Source organism: Micrasema longulum, unplaced genomic scaffold, assembly GCF_059751315.1.
Source record: "Micrasema longulum isolate JH-2025_06_02 unplaced genomic scaffold, ASM5975131v1 h1tg001006l, whole genome shotgun sequence".
Classification (NCBI taxonomy): domain Eukaryota; kingdom Metazoa; phylum Arthropoda; class Insecta; order Trichoptera; family Brachycentridae; genus Micrasema; species Micrasema longulum.
The window spans coordinates 486,249-504,812 of record NW_028278194.1 but is presented as its reverse complement, the minus strand read 5'-3'; the positions used below and the strand labels follow the sequence as shown (position 1 = coordinate 504,812).

General features: G+C 31.8%; 1 protein-coding gene across 1 annotated transcript in view; it reads left to right on the top strand.

Moving 5' to 3' along the window:
- The window catches only part of LOC148277615 (multiple PDZ domain protein-like), a 434,817-nt gene that overhangs the window by 20,544 nt on the left and 395,709 nt on the right, over window positions 1-18,564 (top strand). Inside the window, exon 2 of the mRNA XM_088232645.1 lies at window positions 10,470-10,604. Within this exon, the coding sequence (XP_088088771.1) occupies window positions 10,470-10,604 (135 nt within the window). The remainder of the gene's footprint in view (window positions 1-10,469; window positions 10,605-18,564) is intronic.

The window sequence follows — 18,564 nt, the reverse complement described above, 5'->3', positions numbered from 1 at the left end:
TGTGTTTAACCGTTTTAAGGACAAGTTACACGTATATTCAGTGATTAATATCATAAAGAGTTTAACTGACAATAGTCTTTAAAATATAGCTTAATAAGAATGACAATTTAGAACGATTAGAAATTAGTAAATCAAAAACTCTTTTAAAAATATTCCCGTTATGATCATTTTATATTCTTTTTTTCTTTTTCTTTCATTTTCTGTCCTTTTCATACAATATTTTATAATATGAATATCAACGCGAGTAATTAAAAGTTAGTTTAATTACTGATAATGAGGTAGTAACCTCGAAACCGGTCGAAGTGTAACTCTAAATTAAAGTGGTTTATAAAAATTTATAAACATATAAGTGGAAAATAATAAATTTAAAAAAAAAGATTTCGTAACAATATATTTTATAAATCATATAAAAAATAAGTTATATATTATATAAATTTAGCATTTATTTGGATTTTTAATGTGGCTTAGGTAATTTCAACAATAACTAAAAGTCAATAACATGACAAGGAAACTGTTTGGTAAGATTTATCACTTATATTCTATATTTTTTTTTTTTTTACTGCCTACCCTAGTTAAAAACTCTGTACATGCGACTAATGTGAAGCATTGTTTAAAAAAAAATTAACATACTTACATCACTTCTTAGACGTTACTACAAATTATGTCGTCAGTTTTTCTGAAAACTGTAATTCTAATCATGCTATATTTTAAGGACTATAGGCGCCAATACATCGCGTCCACAAGCATTGCGCGTAAATCGAGTGCACTTCGCCAGACTCTCGACTCGCGCTTGATTTGCGCGTATTGCGCGCAAGTCGAGACGCCTTGTTGCGTTCAGTTGACGTGCGAACTCCACGCGCGAGCCTTGGCACATGCCGAGTGTGTGACTTAGTTAGTCCCCAAAGGCTCGCGCGTTGGTTCGCGTGCTTCTTCTGGACGCAACGGTCGCGCGTATTACGCACGAGAGAATCGTAGCGAATTCGCCTTGACAAGCCCTTAACACACATAGATTATGAATTTTATTTTTATTAAAAGAAGGTATTAAAAAAGTAATAACTATACCTTTTTAACTTATTTTAAATATTTTATTTTTTCGCATACTTTAATTTTTTTTTTTCTCATGTTTGAAAGAAGAAAAGAGAGAAGGCTGGTTTGGAGTTACTCCATGTGGATCCGCTGGCGATAAGATTTTTAAGACCGAATAAATAATGATAATTATTATTATTTTTTACTTTTTAAATATTTTTTATTAATATAATAAATTAATTAATGTCAAGTAGGAGAAGACCCGTGCAAAGCCTAAAATACATATTCAAAATAAACAACGTATAATAAAAAACATATTCTTTTCATGTATCCTATTTAATCATTTTTGTTAAATTTTTTTACAAGTGGAATAATTCGGAGTGGCTTTTACACGGGTGTGCTTTTTTTAAAACTGTGTTGAGTTATGAATAAACAAAAGAAAATTACGTTTACATATTCAAAAAAATTTATAGTAACTTATATTTTCATATTAGTTATAAATCAAAATACTTGCTGAACATTTCTTTTTGAAGTCATTATTCAGAATAAATCTTATATACATTTAAAAAAATATATATATAACCGTCGATAAACCGCTTTTTAAGCGATTTGCCATTGGGTGCTCAAACATAAGTTTACAACAACGATGTTTTGAGTATGTCTGAATATTTGCAGACTGGCTGGATTTCCTCCCAAGAAAGGATATTAAAAAAAATTAAAACGTAAGGTTCATGTATGTGTTAAATAACTAATAAATGAAATATTTTATATGTAAATAAATTATTATAATTAGAGTACTTACACATAATTATATGTTTATCTGTGCCCTGTTTCAAGATTCAAAATAAAAAAATATAAAAAATCAGCGATAACTAAATACTTCACAAAGAAAATATGAATGAATTTAAAAATACTTTATGTTTCAAACTCTGCAGCGTTAATGTTTTAATAATATTATCGTAGAGCTTTCTGTCTTCTGTCGAATTCTATTGACAAATTTTTACTCTCGCGGGAAATATAAGGTTTACTTAAAGGCTCTTTTAAAAGGGAGGGCGTACCTACTGTTTTATAAGAATGCCTTTGATTATCTATGAACTTCATGTTTTTATATTTATATGGAAGATTTTGTGTAGGCGACGTTTGGTAAATCCTACTTTAACGAATGTTTTAAATTTTATTTAAACTATTTAAGTGATTGCTTTTTGGTTTTTAAATACTCTTCAGAGAAATCACGTTCTGACTTTTCTTCATTCAAAAGTATTTCCATATTTTCTCCCTGGATTATGGCACGAGAGCAATGATTTTGCACGTCTGAGATATTTAATACAAGCATATCACTATTGTTTTTATAAAATGTTTTTTTATGGAAGCAAGGACAATCCAAATATATTTAAATCGACTAAATTTGTCTGCAAAAAGTACCGATTTAATTTTTTTTATTCTGATACTCTTTCTTTAAAAAAGAGGCAAAACAAAACGTAGGTTATGTCGATTTAATGTGGCATAATCAGTGCTACTTGCAGTTATCTTTTTTGCACAGTATCGGTGAGGCATCTGCAAGAGAGTGGGAGAAAAACTATTCTCAAAAGATCCGTCAAATGCTCTTCCACGCATATTCTTTTAATTTTTAAAAGACTGTATAAAACGACGAAAAAATCCCCCTAGAAAGGGTTCTTGCGGACAAGTGATTTAACATAGGTCAACAATGTTTTGAGTTTGTCTTAATGTTTGTAAACATGCTGGATTTCCTCCTTAGGGAGTTATTTAGATCCACATTTGTTGCAACAGAGAGGAAAAACATTTTAGATAAGGGATATGGAAGTCTTGGCATTTACAGGGGTTATGAAATGTCATTGGCTGGTTGACGTAGTCCCTTTACACACTGGTTAGCATTCACCATTCTGTCCATGTTTAAACATCATCAATCTGCTGACTATTGTGAAGTAAAAGAGCTGAAACCTCTATCATGTAGGCGAGATTCACCCGGCTGAACCAATTCACTTACTAGGCAACGCCTGAAAACATTTTTCTTAATTTTACCCCCTTATTTAGATTTATAACACAGGTTTTTCAAAAACGGAAAATTTATTTATATGAAATGTACGATTCAATATTCTATTTTTCATAATTTATAAAAATAAAAATATACCTACATGCAATTAATGCCCCTAATAATTTAGCAAAATACGACATAACTTTTTTTTAAATAAGAGAGATAATAAAGTCTTGTATCCTATAAAAAATATGCAACATCCTATACAAGGGTGTAAAAAGTAATTATGTTATGTATATTATTTATTTTTTTTAAATAAATATTTGCGTTCTTATGATTTACCCAAACATTTAATTTTTAGGGCCATTTTCAACGAGTTGTAAATAACTCACTATCAGAAAATGGAAATAAAGTTGGAGCAGAGTGGGGTTCGAACCACGAACCATCGGTCCGTGAGTTCGAGATACTAGCCACAGGACCCGATTATTATACATTTCGTCGCGATCGTACTTATATCGTGCTAATAATTCTACATTGTATTTCTTTTATATTTGATCTTAGAAAGGTTTTATAAAGGCTTTGTATTTTACAATTGAAAATAAAGTATATGTTTAACTAACCCAAGTATCAAACTTTTTACTTTTGAACATATCAAGTAACGACATAAAGTTTAAAAATAAATTGAATAACTACCCTAATGCAAAGATAAAAGACGTTAATCGACATGCGTCGTTGTTCTACGATCATAATGACGCTTTATTTCTTTTTGACTATTCCCAATATGTAAAATAAGAAAGTAAGAATTATTTTTTGACGTTTTTCAAAAGCGTTTTTTTTATTTGAGTAAATTAACATTCCATAAATTATAAATACACCAACAAAATATAGAGTATTTAAAAAAAAAAACTATTTTAAAATATGTAATTTATTGTTTCTGGTGTAAATAGTTTGTCTTTCTGATTATTTTTAATATTTTTCATTTCTATAATAAAGATATTAAGGTTATTAAAACTGAAATATGTCATTGTTGATGATGATGAATACTTTGAGTATACATAAATCTGTTTAAAAAAAAAATACTTATGTTTTAGCTTTTTGTTTTATAATTTAACATATTAAAGAAGAGATGGAGAATTTTTTTGAGAAGGAAAATACAAGCGTAGGCATTAACAAAGCTTAAAACCTGTCATTACCCGGTGTAAGTGCCCATTTTACACTCTGTGCGACACTCACCATTCTGCCTTTATTTCATAATTTAGGTTTTAAAAAGTTCGTGTCCCTTTTCGCGTGACAAGAAATAAACATTTATTCAATATGCCAGTCTGTAGCGCTAACTATGCGCAACACTCTTTCCTCTATCGTTTTCGTTCCATACTGAAATGATTTTTTTTCATCTATTGATATTTATTTATTTATTTTATTTTATTTTATTTTATTCAGAAAACATACAGTCATACAAAATAAGTATTAAAAACAACATTTTTTTAACGTAAAAAGACCAGTTAAGTTTTCATAAATTAAAAAGATATAAACATTAAATGTGACAAAAAAAATAAATAAATAAGAATTTTAATTGAGAAAAGAATAATTTTTGACATTTGCGTTTTCCATGGAGGTAATAAATTAAAATAAATAAAAATACCGAATGTACACTCCGAGCCATCCACGCACACACATGAACGCACATATAAAACATACACAAACATATACATTACATGCGGCACATTTACATAGCATAAACCACTCAAGATGCACATTCAGCAACTATCCCAAATAATCGACCACATGAAGAAATTGTATGTACAAATGCAACGTGCAGTTAAAAATGTCTACATCAATACTGAGTCCATTATAATTTCTACAGGTATGTCTAATGAATGAATTCGAGGTATAATTGTTTTTATAAGTTGTTACATAAAAAAAGGGAATTTAATCTGGTATAGCAAAGAGAACAACGGAAACCAATATTTTGTAAAAGATACGGCGAATTAACTATATTATTGAGAATTTTTAAAAGAAAAATTAAATCACACGTAAGGCGCCTTTTTTGTAGTGATTCCATATTAATGGATGATAAGCTTTTATTTAGAGATCACATAAATACAATAGTAGATAAGGCGTACAGACTTCTATCGTAATATCGTTTTGGCAAAATTGAAAATGATTAACGGCGCATCTTTGATCAATTTTGCCAAAACGATATTACGATAGAAGTCTGTACGCCTTATCTACTATTGTATTTATGTGATCTCTAAATAAAAGCTTATCATCCATCAGTACACCCAAATCTCTCGCTTTCATTGAACAATTGACAATTTTCCCAGATAGTTTGTAGTCAAATAGTATACTTTTTTTCTTTCGAGTAAATGATATGACAAGACATTTATCGGAATGCCCGCCCTTATATATATATATATATATATTGTATCTGTATATAAAGTGTTAAATAAATCAACTTCATCATAGCTTTTGCGGTAAAACCTCCCTGTATGCTCGTAGAATGTATGTGTAGCGTAGTGGTAGTTTGTGTCCTTAGTCGAAGAATTAATGTTCTCGGGCGTCCTCGGAGCGGAACGGAGGTACTGACCAGAAAATCGGTTCTTTTAAATTGTAGATATGTAGGTACTGGTTATATAGGGGAAACAATTTATTTCCAGCGAGATTTATTTACAAAACACGCTTTAACCTTTTAAAAGACACCTCGAATAAAGTGGTATCTGGTATCTATTTGTACCACCAGAAGTGAGGTATTTAGTTTCTAATATTACATTTAGTATTGATAATAAGTCATACGTCATAAGAATATTTTATATCGGTAGGTAAGTCTTCCATTCTGCTTTTTAGAATGCTATAGGTTTAAAACCTATAAAAAAAATCACGTTTGCAAGATCAACACAAAATGAGTATTTTAGAGGTACAAATAAAATAACTTAGTTTAATGAACCAGTTTTCATTCACCGACTAGTTTCGGCAACTGCTCGTTGCCTTTTTTCAGAGTTATATAATAGCTAAACATAAATATGTAAAAGAAACAGTGAACAGATTAGTGGGTGTCGATAAGGATATAGTATGGGTTGATTGTGTTTAAAGTTGGGTTAGACTTTAAAAGGAAAATATTAAAAACAGGATTTTGACTTAAGTTGAACTGATTATTTGTGAAATTTAAATTTTGTTTAACGGCTTTTTATTTCAAAAACTTTTAATTGATTTTATTTGATGAATTTATTTATTTTAAATGTAATGTTTCGATTCCATCTTAAAAATAAATTTAATGTAAATAAAAACTGGTTAATAAAACAAAGTTAATTTTTATGCCTCTTAAATATAACAATAAACCACACTGTCAGTGCTTGATATATCCAAAATATAAAAAAGTATCCTATAAAGGGTTAAAAGTTAAAACATGTTATCTTTTGTATATAAAAAAAACAATGATACAAAACTAAAACAAATTAAACTTAACAAATTTTAATTCTAAAGTTGAAATAATAAAATGCTTTTTTTTTCATATCAAAAACGCATTTAATGTTTTAAATTATAAAGTCTTATTTATAAAAATTTATGTGTCATTAAATGTTGATAATGTTGAAAATTTTACCAAGCGTAATGTTGTTTTAAGTGCTGATTACAAATTATGAGAAAACATATCATTAATATTTATATTTTCAGTTACCAGAATCCTTGACGAGTGTAATAGACTCGATGGCTACTCTCAGGTAAAAGCCCTGATAAAGGCAATCGAGTAGAGAAAATCCCGTCTCGTAGAATAGTGGCTGGCGCGTCCGCCAACCAAGGTTAAGGTCTGAGGTTCGATTCCTGGAAGGTCACCGTGAAATATTATTTTATTTCTCAGGTGGTTGAAATGATTTACAAGGAACCGAAATTTTTTATTAATTTTTATGTTAAGCACACTGAATCCACGTTTATGTTCAGACTGAATCTACTGTAAGTTCTTTAATTTTACTTGATTATTGGCTCCCGCGAGGTAAACCACCATTTTATATAATTCTGTAATTATTCAAGTAAAATAATCCAATAAGTCTTCTGAAAGTTAACAATAAAGCGTCAAGAATTCAAAGCAAGCGAAGGCTTTTATTTTCTACAAATCAACAATCCACACCCTAACAGTGGATTTCCACGGCAATATGTATTTTATTGTCCCTGGAATGATACCTGAGGCGTAAGCTTGATTACTTTACCTTCCTGTAACAGGTGATGAAAATATGCTGCATACAATGCAGTGCCTTATGCACCAATGTGGATAAAGGTATGATTGTGACGATATTAAGTTACGTTCTGAACACTTTTTTTAGTTCTTATTTCAGTACATTTTATTTTAGTATCCATGACTGTATTTTTAAATTAAACAAATATAAATTTAAAAAATATTTTTATATGAAAGGCATTGTTATTAATTTTCTATGTTTTATCTAAAAAGAGAAACTTGTGTAGCGTAAATATGAAATCGGGAGCTGATTAGTACACATTTGTGAATTTAAGTATCATCAGCATTTCTTTTCCGCAACGTATGGTGCATAGGGCATTGCAATCGTATACAAATTGCACCGTATCTTGATCATTTCTGTTGCGTGAAGATTATCAGTCTTACGTTTCCGGTGCCAGTTCAAGGACTATGAAATATTCTAGTGTAAAAACAACTTTTTTAAATAAATATTTCAAGTCGACCATGTCGGGAATCGAACCCAAGACCTTTTGCATGGTAGGCAAATGCACTGACTATTACACCACGAGGCCGATTAAGGTATCACTCGCCTTTTGTGTCTTAAATAAATTTCTTTTTTTTTTTGCACCACAACAGGCCAGGAGGCCCAATTACAGTGGTGTAAATACGTACATCGAGAATCGAACCCGAAACCTTCCGTGTGTGAGTCAAGCGTCTTGACTACTACACCACGGAGGCCGCCTTATTAAATCAGTCATTATAATAATAAGATACATAAAAATACGAATCGGGTTGAGGTCCCGTGGCTAGTGTTGCGGACACGGATTGGATGTCCGAGGCTCGAACGCCACTCTACTCCAACTTGATATCCATTTTTTAAAAGTGAGTAATTTACTACTCGTTCAAAATGGTCATCGAAATTGAAATATTTAGGTAAATTATAAAAACGCTTGTATTTTTTTTTAGGTTTTTCTAGGTGAGTATGAAACAGGTATTTAATATAAGTGCTGAGGAAAGACAGTGTCTAATTTTGTTCATTACCGCTCAAATTGTATACGACAATTAAAGTGCATGAAGTAAATTAAAAAAAATAACATCTTATTAAAGTCTACACCATGCCTGGGGTTTGTTTTCGATTCATAAATACTTTTTAACCCCTGTACCTATGACGTCACATGAGGCTACATAGAATACAACACTTGATATGCATCTTTTATTTTTTTTAATAATGACGTCTTCGATGTAACAGGCCTACAATACATTATGATTATTTTCTTTATTTACGCCCGGTGATATTTTTTGATGACGATATACATTGAATACATGATAGAATAAAAAAAAATGATAGTAGGTATTATATTGACAATCACTGGCGGCTCCTGACCAAAAACATTGGCAGTGCATTTCTTTACATTTTGTCAACTTGTAACATGTACATTAAGTTCAATAATATTATAACAATATGACAGGTCTGACGTGATAAACGGGCAAAAGTATGACAAATGACAGCCCGCGCATCGGAACTAAGAACGCTAAATTCGCCTAACATTATATGCACGTTATAGGATACTAAATCAACTGAATTCGTACTAATATCATGTCATTACGCATGTTCAAAGTGACATTGCAAACGCACTTTAAACTTCAAATATGCGCATGCGTTGGCAATGCCCGGAGTATGGACATTATCTTCTCCCTCTAACGCACGATTCGCCAGTATGAAGCGTTGTCTATCTCCCTCAAATGACGATCTTAGGAGAAATTACATATTTCATACAAATTCGGGGTAAAGAATTGTGCAAAACAGAACATGCACAGGGACGATTGCGCATGCGTAGACAAAATGTGAAAATCGTCCGCTAGAGTCGATCTCGCTAGATCTTTTGGCGCTAGTATTGAATATTATGATGTTTACGAGTATAATCTTGCAACGAATCCCTGTTTTTTTGTAGCTACCTAAAACATATTTTTACTTTCAATAAAATTACGCAATTGTTTGCACATATTTTTACTTGGCAGTGCACTGCACTTATGCACATACTAAGGAACCGCCTCTGGACAATGTACAAGAATAAAGTATCATTGATATAAGACAGAGAAAAGAATTGGACTAAGTGGGAATGAAACCAGGCCCCGATTACAATGAAAAGCTAAAAGAGTTATATTCGACTAAAATATAAAGAAAAAAACAACATTTGTCTACAAAAATGAGTATATTTGCATGAACATTTAAAATATCTTCGTTGGTTATCTATAATTGAACATGTTTAGAAGAAAAAATTGTATTCATATTCTGCTCTTCAGAGAGAAAACTTAATTTTCCTTTGTAGATAAAATTAAAGATAAATGTTAACTTCCCATTTTAATAGGGGCCCTAGAGAGACATGGCTACAGTGGAATTTGATTAGTGATCGCAAGAAAAAAGATAACTTCTTATCAAAAAATTAAGACTGGGATGTTTGTTGGCAGACCTAAGAAATCTGGGCAAGGCGGAGTGAATACCATTATTTATGTATTTATTTATCAAGAAAATTATACAGTCTTTATATAAATACAAGGTACAAAAGAACAATTTAAAAAAAAGTAAGACCAATTACAGATTTCACACTAATTTATTATGAATGCAGGAGGAGAGGGGAAAAATAACTGAATTCTAAAAAATAAAAATATGAATATTAAATAAAAATTACATAAAAGGAGAAGACATTGTATAGCTCCAACTCTATTTTCCTCCCTCTCTCTCTGCTTCCATGATCATTTATATTTCTTAATAAAAATTCACAACCAACAATAATTAATTAGTTGTAGGTAGTAGATGTACATATGAATAAGTATAAACTAAGAGTTGAAATCAAAAGTAAAAATTAAAATTAAAATTCAAAGTTTTAGTTAAAGTTAAAAATTTAATTAAAAGTTAAAATTAAAAGGTCAAGTTAAGAATTAAAATGTTAAAACTAAAAGATAAAATTAAAAGTAAAAAGTCAAGCAGGAGATAAATTTAAAATGTCTATAACAGATCTGATAAAAGTATGGTATTTAGAATATATCAATATCACTAAAACTGTCATTATCGGTAATCTGTATTCTTCGAAGAGTGCTATTTTTCAAATAATTAGTCATTGAGTTAGGAATGTCGAAGAGTACAAATGAATACCCGTATTTCAAAATATATCGTAATTTTAATAAAATTTACAGGACTGTCACCCCATCATTTTTTTGGGACAATCATTTAAGAGTTAATTAATGAAATTGTGTTTTTGATTGCAGGTTAATAGCGAGTGGGCGCAGGTGGAAGCCATCGAGCTGGAAAATGATGGGAGCGGGCTGGCCTTTGGTATTATCGGGGGCCGCAGCACTGGAGTTGTGGTCAAAACCATCCTTCCTGGTGGAGTGGCGGACAGGGTGAGTGACACTTTTTTCATGGACATATATTTATTTATACTTTTACATTGTTTTTATTCTTTTTTTGTACAAAATAATGTTCCCTCACTGTCCCGTGCCAAAGAAAAACATTTTACAAAATGTGAAACATGCCTTAAGTTAGTTGTTTAAGAAAGTTAACATAAACATAATTTTAAAAAACGTAATTAATCCAATTAACCTAATTATCATTAACATAATAAACAATATCAACTAAAATAATCATAAAAAACAAAACCAATTTATATAGACCAAATTTCATAAACAGCACACATATTTTACCTATTCGGCTTGATCAACTCATCGATCCGTGCGCAACCCACCTCCACTATTCATTTCTTAATAGTAATTTTATATTGTGAGAACTAACTACTTGTCCTTATGGATAATGGAAGTCGATTGTAAACTTTAACCGAGTAGTGGGCCAATCCTCTTTGACCGAAGGTTGTATTAATTCTTAATTTTTTCAGCATCAGGGTGGAGTATCTAGTAACTCTTGTATTTGTGGAAGGAATTATGGAAGGTAGAGAATAATGTTTGTGTGCGTATAGTAACAGAGCTTTTACATAAAGTTGTTTTATAGATTTTACATTAAGATTTTTGAATATCCCGAGGGATATATATATATTGAATTAGAGAGTGTGGAGACCGGAAAATGGACTGACGACAGTAAATTACTATCTGTGTTATAAGTAAAACAAAGCTAAGGGGTGCTTAAAATATTTGTTCAGGGTTGTTTCTAGTTTTTTAAATGAAAAAACCGTTTCAATTGTTTTTTAATCGTCTGTGACGCCTGCCGAGACCACGATGGACTGTCTTCGAGGCTCCGCCTTAGGTCGCACTCTAAGAAATATTTTGTTCGACGACCGTCTAAGGCTGCCTTTGCCGACCAGGGCCTCGATTATGAACGCTATCTTCATCTGTACATACTAAGACGGTAAACTTAACTTTTGTACTATCTGTATCTACCTCAGTATATTTTTTTTATTAAAAAACCTTTATTAGCTAAAAAAACAATACATGCGATTCAAAAAAATGGAACACTTAACAACAGTATTTGGAGTTTGTTCAAATTTTTGTATACAGGGACTGGATTCAACTTCCGGGGAGCTGTCAATATAGACATATAACTGCAGAGATGAAGAACATTTAAGAGAAGGTAATACAGAAATCTAGGCATCTACAGGGCTTATGACCTGTCAATGGCTGGTTTAAGTGACCACTTTACTCACTGTGTAACATTCATCATTCTGCCAATATTTGAACATCTATATTTCTTTGATTCTTTCATCTGAAAATGTTACTTCATGAACCAGGTGGATTTTTCTACAATATTTTTCAAGCATTACCTAGTATGTAGGTATAATAATTTAATTAGATGAATCTCACCCGCATAAATAAAGGTTTCAGCTCTTTAACTTCAGAAACATCAACAGATGAAAGAATTGAAGAAATATAGATGTTCAAATATGGGCAAAATGGTGAATACACAGTGTGTAAAGTGGCCACTTAAACCAGTCATTGACAGGTCATAAGCCCTATAGACGCCTAGACGTCTGTATTACCTTCTCTTAAGTGTTCTTCATCTCTGTTGTTATTTTTTTTATGGAACACTTAAGATTGAACTTGCCGAAAAAGAGTCTGGGTCTTGCGTTTGGTAAGTTTACAAAATTCTAAGAAAAATAATACAATAAATAAAAAGTTAAACAATTTAAAGAATACAGTAAATACAAAATAAAACAATTTAAAAAACTGAGAAAATTTAGTACTTAAAAATAAAAATAAATAAAACCACACATTGAATAAATTGATATACACAGGCACATATATACAAACATTCAAAATACGGTTGATGTTAATTGTGTCAGGAAGCTTTACTTGAATTAATCCTTGAATTTTCCGTAATTTATTTCTTGCGGTAAATTTCGTGGTAAATTATTGAAAAGCTTCCGTCCTATATAAGTATAATGATGTTTGGCCGTGGTAGTTTTAATTCTTTGTAGAGCGAGGCATCCTCTTCTCAACCTTCCCGTAATACGGTCCGATGGGAGGCTCTCCTTATGCACGTGGAGCAGACAACACTTTCCGTCGATATCCTCCACTCTTAAAACATTAAATTTTTTAAACAGTTCGGTAGTTGAGAAAAAAGATGGTTTATATAGTATTATTTTAATAATAAAAAACTTTTAAGGGTCTAAGATGAGTATTAAATGCCTCTCCCTGTCCAACTATTGCATATTGAATGGTTGACTGTACTAAAGCATAAACTGTCTTCAATAGATCCGTCGATAAGATACCTCTAAGCTTTAAAAATATGTGGAATAATTTTCTTAGTCTTTTGCACATTGAATCTATGTGTTCTTTCCATTTAATATTTTGGTCAATTATTATGCCCAGATATTATCTTAGATTTTTCGGTCAGTTTTACTTACTTGTCATATCGACATCATATGATCGAAACGACCCAATGAATGACCGCAAAACAATAGTCCGCGTTCCTAACGTCATTGACATTTAAAAAAATCTAATTTTTATTTTAAATAGGCTTTTGTCATAAAAAGTGCTCACTTCAAAGTGATTATCACACAAAAAATGCTCGCTTGAGCATGATTTTTACATATCTTTTGACAATTATCAAGACAGTATGCTTAACGATCGTCTGTCTTTATTGAACGAGCGATTACAAAGCCGGCTCCTTTAATGTCTCGATACGTACATTCCGGAAGATATTAAAACAGACGGACAAAATAAAATAACATTTTTTTTAAAAGTGGCTACTTTCTTACGCCTAGATACTCTAATGTGTTAATAGGGCAGAATGTAGAGATATTATTTTTCGCGTCTAGCCACTCGTTTCGTAAACTAACAGTTGTGTTGGAATTTTCATCTTTAGATTATCCAAAATATTTCATAGTCCCCTGGACTATCGCCTGATGCGTAAGACTGATCATCTTACCTTCATGTGACAAAAATGATCAAGATACGCTGTGATTAGTGTACTAATGCAGTGCTCTATGCACCATTATGTGCGGAAAGGGAATAATGATGAATATCTAAGTGAATTAACAAATTTTGCTTCTGTTCATGTAATTGTTATTTGGTTAAAAAGAACTCTGTGACTCTGTGTCCAGGCGGAGGAAATACAACCAGCACCCTAGACAAGTGGACAGTATCCTATGCACCACCGAGTACGGAAAGGGTATAGAGATGATATTTTTCATTGAAGGACAATGCTATTTAGCTTTACGGAAAATTCGACGTCTCTGGCATAAATCATCGATTTTGAATCTATTTGAATGCATTACGAGTCCTTTACAGAGGATTTCCTTAGTTTATTAGAACTAGGATCAACTCATTGAATTATGTAGATGCAGACAGTAACTACTAACTACCCAAATATAAATATTTATATCCAACCCTTATATTATCCAGCTTTGCTTGTTACCCCAAATTTCCTACTAAATGACCTTAAACAACCATTCAGTTGTACAAATTTACCCAAATGAAAACTCGGTTTATTAATGAATTACATTAAATATTTATGGTTTAATCAAGTACGAACAGTGCTATTGGTTTTTGCGTTTTTTTTATGTAAAAATAAACTGCACAATATTGTATAACGGGGATACGGTCTGTGGTAGTGTTATGGAATACATATAATGGTCCTTAGTTCATTCTACTACAATGACGAAACTCAATGATTTTTCAAAAAAATTAAATGTTTGTTAACAGACTTTCAATGTAAGCCATTTTTTTTAATGTTTTGTATATTTGAAATTACTCCGCCCATGACGTCACAAGTTCTCGTAAAAGAGTTCTGCTGATTGGTGAGTTGGCTTCCCAGAAACCAGAAATCTCTCACAACACTCTTTCATAGTTTGATTTGAAAGAACTTGTGACGTAGTTCGGAAACTTTACTGTAGAATAAAAGCTCTTTTGTTTACCGTGTGTAAAACTACGACGTGGTGTAGTAGTCAGCGCATTTGCCTACGATGAAAGAGATCTCGGGTTCGATTCCCGACATGGTTGACATGAAATATTAATAGAAAAATATGTTTTTATAATAGAATATTTCATAGTCCCTTGACAGGCATCAGAAGCGTAAGACTGATCATCTTACCTTCTTGTAACATTTCTTCTTATCACGGTACGCTTAGGTGTACCTATGCAGTGCCTTATTCACCATTAGGTGCGGAAACGGAATGATGATGATGTAAAAAAATAATATTTTTTTTGTATCCAATTTCTCGCAGTAAGTAATTGACTGCAACATAAGTTTCTCAATTAAAAACACATTTCTTGTTTTATTTTTTAACATAAAATTGCTATTGAATTGAAATATAAAGGTTATTATAAAAATGCAGACATGCAACTAATTCAAAAATATTTCTTTTCGAACTAATAGTAGATGAAATTGAAAATACACCATTTGTATCCGTCGTTCGTCGCAAAAGGCAAAATTAGCAGTTGACAATGGAGTCCTGGTCCTGAACCTGATGTGAGGGGAGCGAAGTGTGGACTTAGAAAAACAGGGACGAAAGTAGGCTAAATGCTGTCGAAATGCAATCTCTCAGGCGAATGTGTGGTAAAACTATATACGATAGATGCACACATGTCAAGACCCGTACATAATGTAAGGCTGAGATAAGCACTATCGAAAAAATCAAGAAAGGAGCTGTGCGTTGGTTTGGACATGTAGAGCGAAAGAACGGCTAAAAATATTTATAACGTGAATGTTGATGGATGCCGAAATTGAGGAAGATCGATAAAAAAGATATGGCATGACCAAATCCAACAAATACTTGAAGATGGACATGTTAAAAGTCGGAATAATGGCGCGCGTGCTTGAGAAGATGTATGAATGTTTACAAAACAAGATCTGTATGCAAAGATAGAGTGATGTGGCGTTTTATTGTATGCCCTTACGGGGAAACAGTGTGATGGTTTGTTTGTTTTTTGTATCCGAAAGGCCCCAAAAACTGAACATTACAATTGTAGTTATTAATATATATTTTTTAATTTCCAAATTTATGCAGGGTCTATTATAAAAATATTTGGAAGTAGATTTTTATGCGCATTAGAATAAAGAACAATGCAAAAGGCTTGCAAAACAAAAAAAACTTCTAATATTTTCCGGTCAGGCAGAATATAATCTCCCATCGTCGCGTTATAACACGATGGGCATTACTTACTAATCGAGTGTAAAGTTGATCTGGATAATAGTGGTAGAATAACGATGGCATAGCAAAAAATATTACTTATAAACCTCGCATAGAGTTAAACTCGGTTTAAATTGGGGATAGCGACCATAAAAACGTATACCTGCACATTTTGTGGCATAACGCTGGAATAAGCAAGCGATCTGTCAAAAGTCATATTTTTCGGTAATCAAAATGGATTATTTTAACAGATTAAAAAAAAAATTAAACCATTTCCAAGTTCGGCGACCTTCTTTAAGTGATTTTTAATAATTTGTTTTGATAATATCTGAAATTTTATAAGGTTTGGATGTATTTTAATTAATTGTGATTAAAAAAGAAATACGAATAATCTAAAGAACTCGTTTTTACCTTCTCCTCTTCTTCCCAATTTCGATTTATTTTTTTAACGGTTTTTCCATGTTCTCCATTACACTGACAGTAGTCTCGACTTGACTTTGACGTTTGTTTGTGTTGTTATAAAAGTTACTGCGCACGCGCGCACATCAGTGTTGGCTGTTTTAAAAAATGAACCATAAAATTACCCGTGAATTGTTATTCCAGGTAATAAATATGTTTAAAAGTAAGCTTTTTTATATCGGTTATAAGTGGTTGAAACGGGTTTAGTTATTTCTGTATAAGGTAAACCTGGTATAAGGAAATAAAATAAGTAAGGCCCGATGCGGAGTAATTTATAACACGGAATAAATACAAGATGTTATAAATATAGGGCTTTATATATGGAGGAGATAGTCGATATAAAAGGGGTTATGGATGCTAGGCCAACGACGCTTTATTTTTATTTAAGGGAATAAATCCTTTTCCCATATTTTTACAGGGTAGGGTGGAAGTCTAGACAATAGGAATAATAAAAAACTGAGATGTAAAATCAATATTTATATAAACAATGTTTTAAGTGCATCCAAATGTTTATTGACAGGCTAGACTTCCTTCCTATTGAGATATATATACCTTAATTTATTGCAACAGAGAGGAAAAACACTTTTGAAATGGAAACATCTTTCTAAGCATTTACAGGGCTGTCATTGGCTGCTTGAAGTGGCCACTTTACACACTGCGTAATATTCATCATCTTTCTGAAAGGTCATAAATCTTGTAAATGTCTATACTTCCATATTCCCTTCTTAAAGCTGTTTTTACTCTCCGTTGCAACAAATCTGGATCTGAATATAAACATTACTGAAATTTCTGGGTAATTTTAAAATCAAATGTTTTGATTTATTTATTTATTTCAGATAAAACTTTGTATTTTTTCTTTTCTATAAGAACACCTCACTGGGCATACCCGTGTCGAGGCATTCATTTTCATTATTTTTGTATTATGTTTTAGTACATAATAAATACATATAATATAATAGATAACAGTTTATGGATATAAACATAAAATATAAATGGCAGATTTGCAACAATAATTCCGAGTTCAAATAGACTACTGTTTTGGTGGGGTGACCATCTCACGGCAGTTTTCGGGAACCAAATCCAGAAGCCATTTATTAACAAATAATTTTAATTCTGTGTATTTGTATTCAATTCAAAATCAATCTACCTCTGTAGATTGTTGTTGTAAATTTTAGGAGCAAGGTACAAGGTACTCCTCCAACCAAACAATGTTATCATTTTAGGTGGCACGAATAGTTGTTTCTTTTTTTATCTTGTTTCATATATTGTGTTATATTTACTCCCACCATTTTTATATTTTATGATAGGGACCCCAAGCAGAGCCTCGAGTACATACTTTTGTGCTATTTCCAAGGTATGCATAGCACTTTTGCTGGCTCCACCCCATGCAATTATTCCGTAATCTATAATCATTTGACACATTGAGTAGTATACTTGATTTACTGTTTTTTGTCAAGAATTATTCTTATGATTTTAAATACATGCAAAATGACAGAATCCAAAACAAAAAAAACCATAACGCCATTTCTCTTTGGGGTAAGTTGAGAGATTAGAACGCATTCATAATATTATTACGGGTTATGACATGTCCATCTCTTAACATAGTATTTGGTCATGTCATGTCATCCTCTGTCTTCCTTCTTTTCGGCATCAATCAACTTTTTTTTGCACCACAAGAGGCCAGGAGGCTCAATTACAGCGGTGAATTACTGCACAGAACGCCCAGGCTTGAGCAAAGTCACATTTAATTTTTATGTTCTCACCGGGAGTCGAACTCGGAACCTTGCTTGCGTTAGTTAAACATGTTAACCACAACACCACGGAGGCCATCTCTGTATCGTAAATCTTTTTAGCCGTTTTTTTTGCCGTCCATTTGCTCTACGTGTCCAAACCAACGCAGAACTCCATCTTTCTACTTTCATCCCTCAAAACATTCCATATATATATATAAGGTTATGTTGCGTACGTAGGTATATATTTTTGCTGTCCATTCGTTCTACGTGTCCAAACCAACACAGAGCTCCTTCTTTCTACATTCATCCCTCAAAACATTCCATATACATATATAAGGTTATGTTGCATACGTAGATATATATTTTTGTTGTCCATTCGTTCTACGTGTCCAAACCAACGCAGAACTCCATCTTTCTACTTTCATCCCTCAAAACATTCCAAATATATATATATATATATATATATATAAGGTTATGTTGCGTACGTAGGTATATATTTTTCGAATATTTCCCTCGATATTTTTTGGTTCGCTTAGTAATGTGATTTTATTTGATAATGTTTCTACGCTCGAATAAATATCTCTCATATCG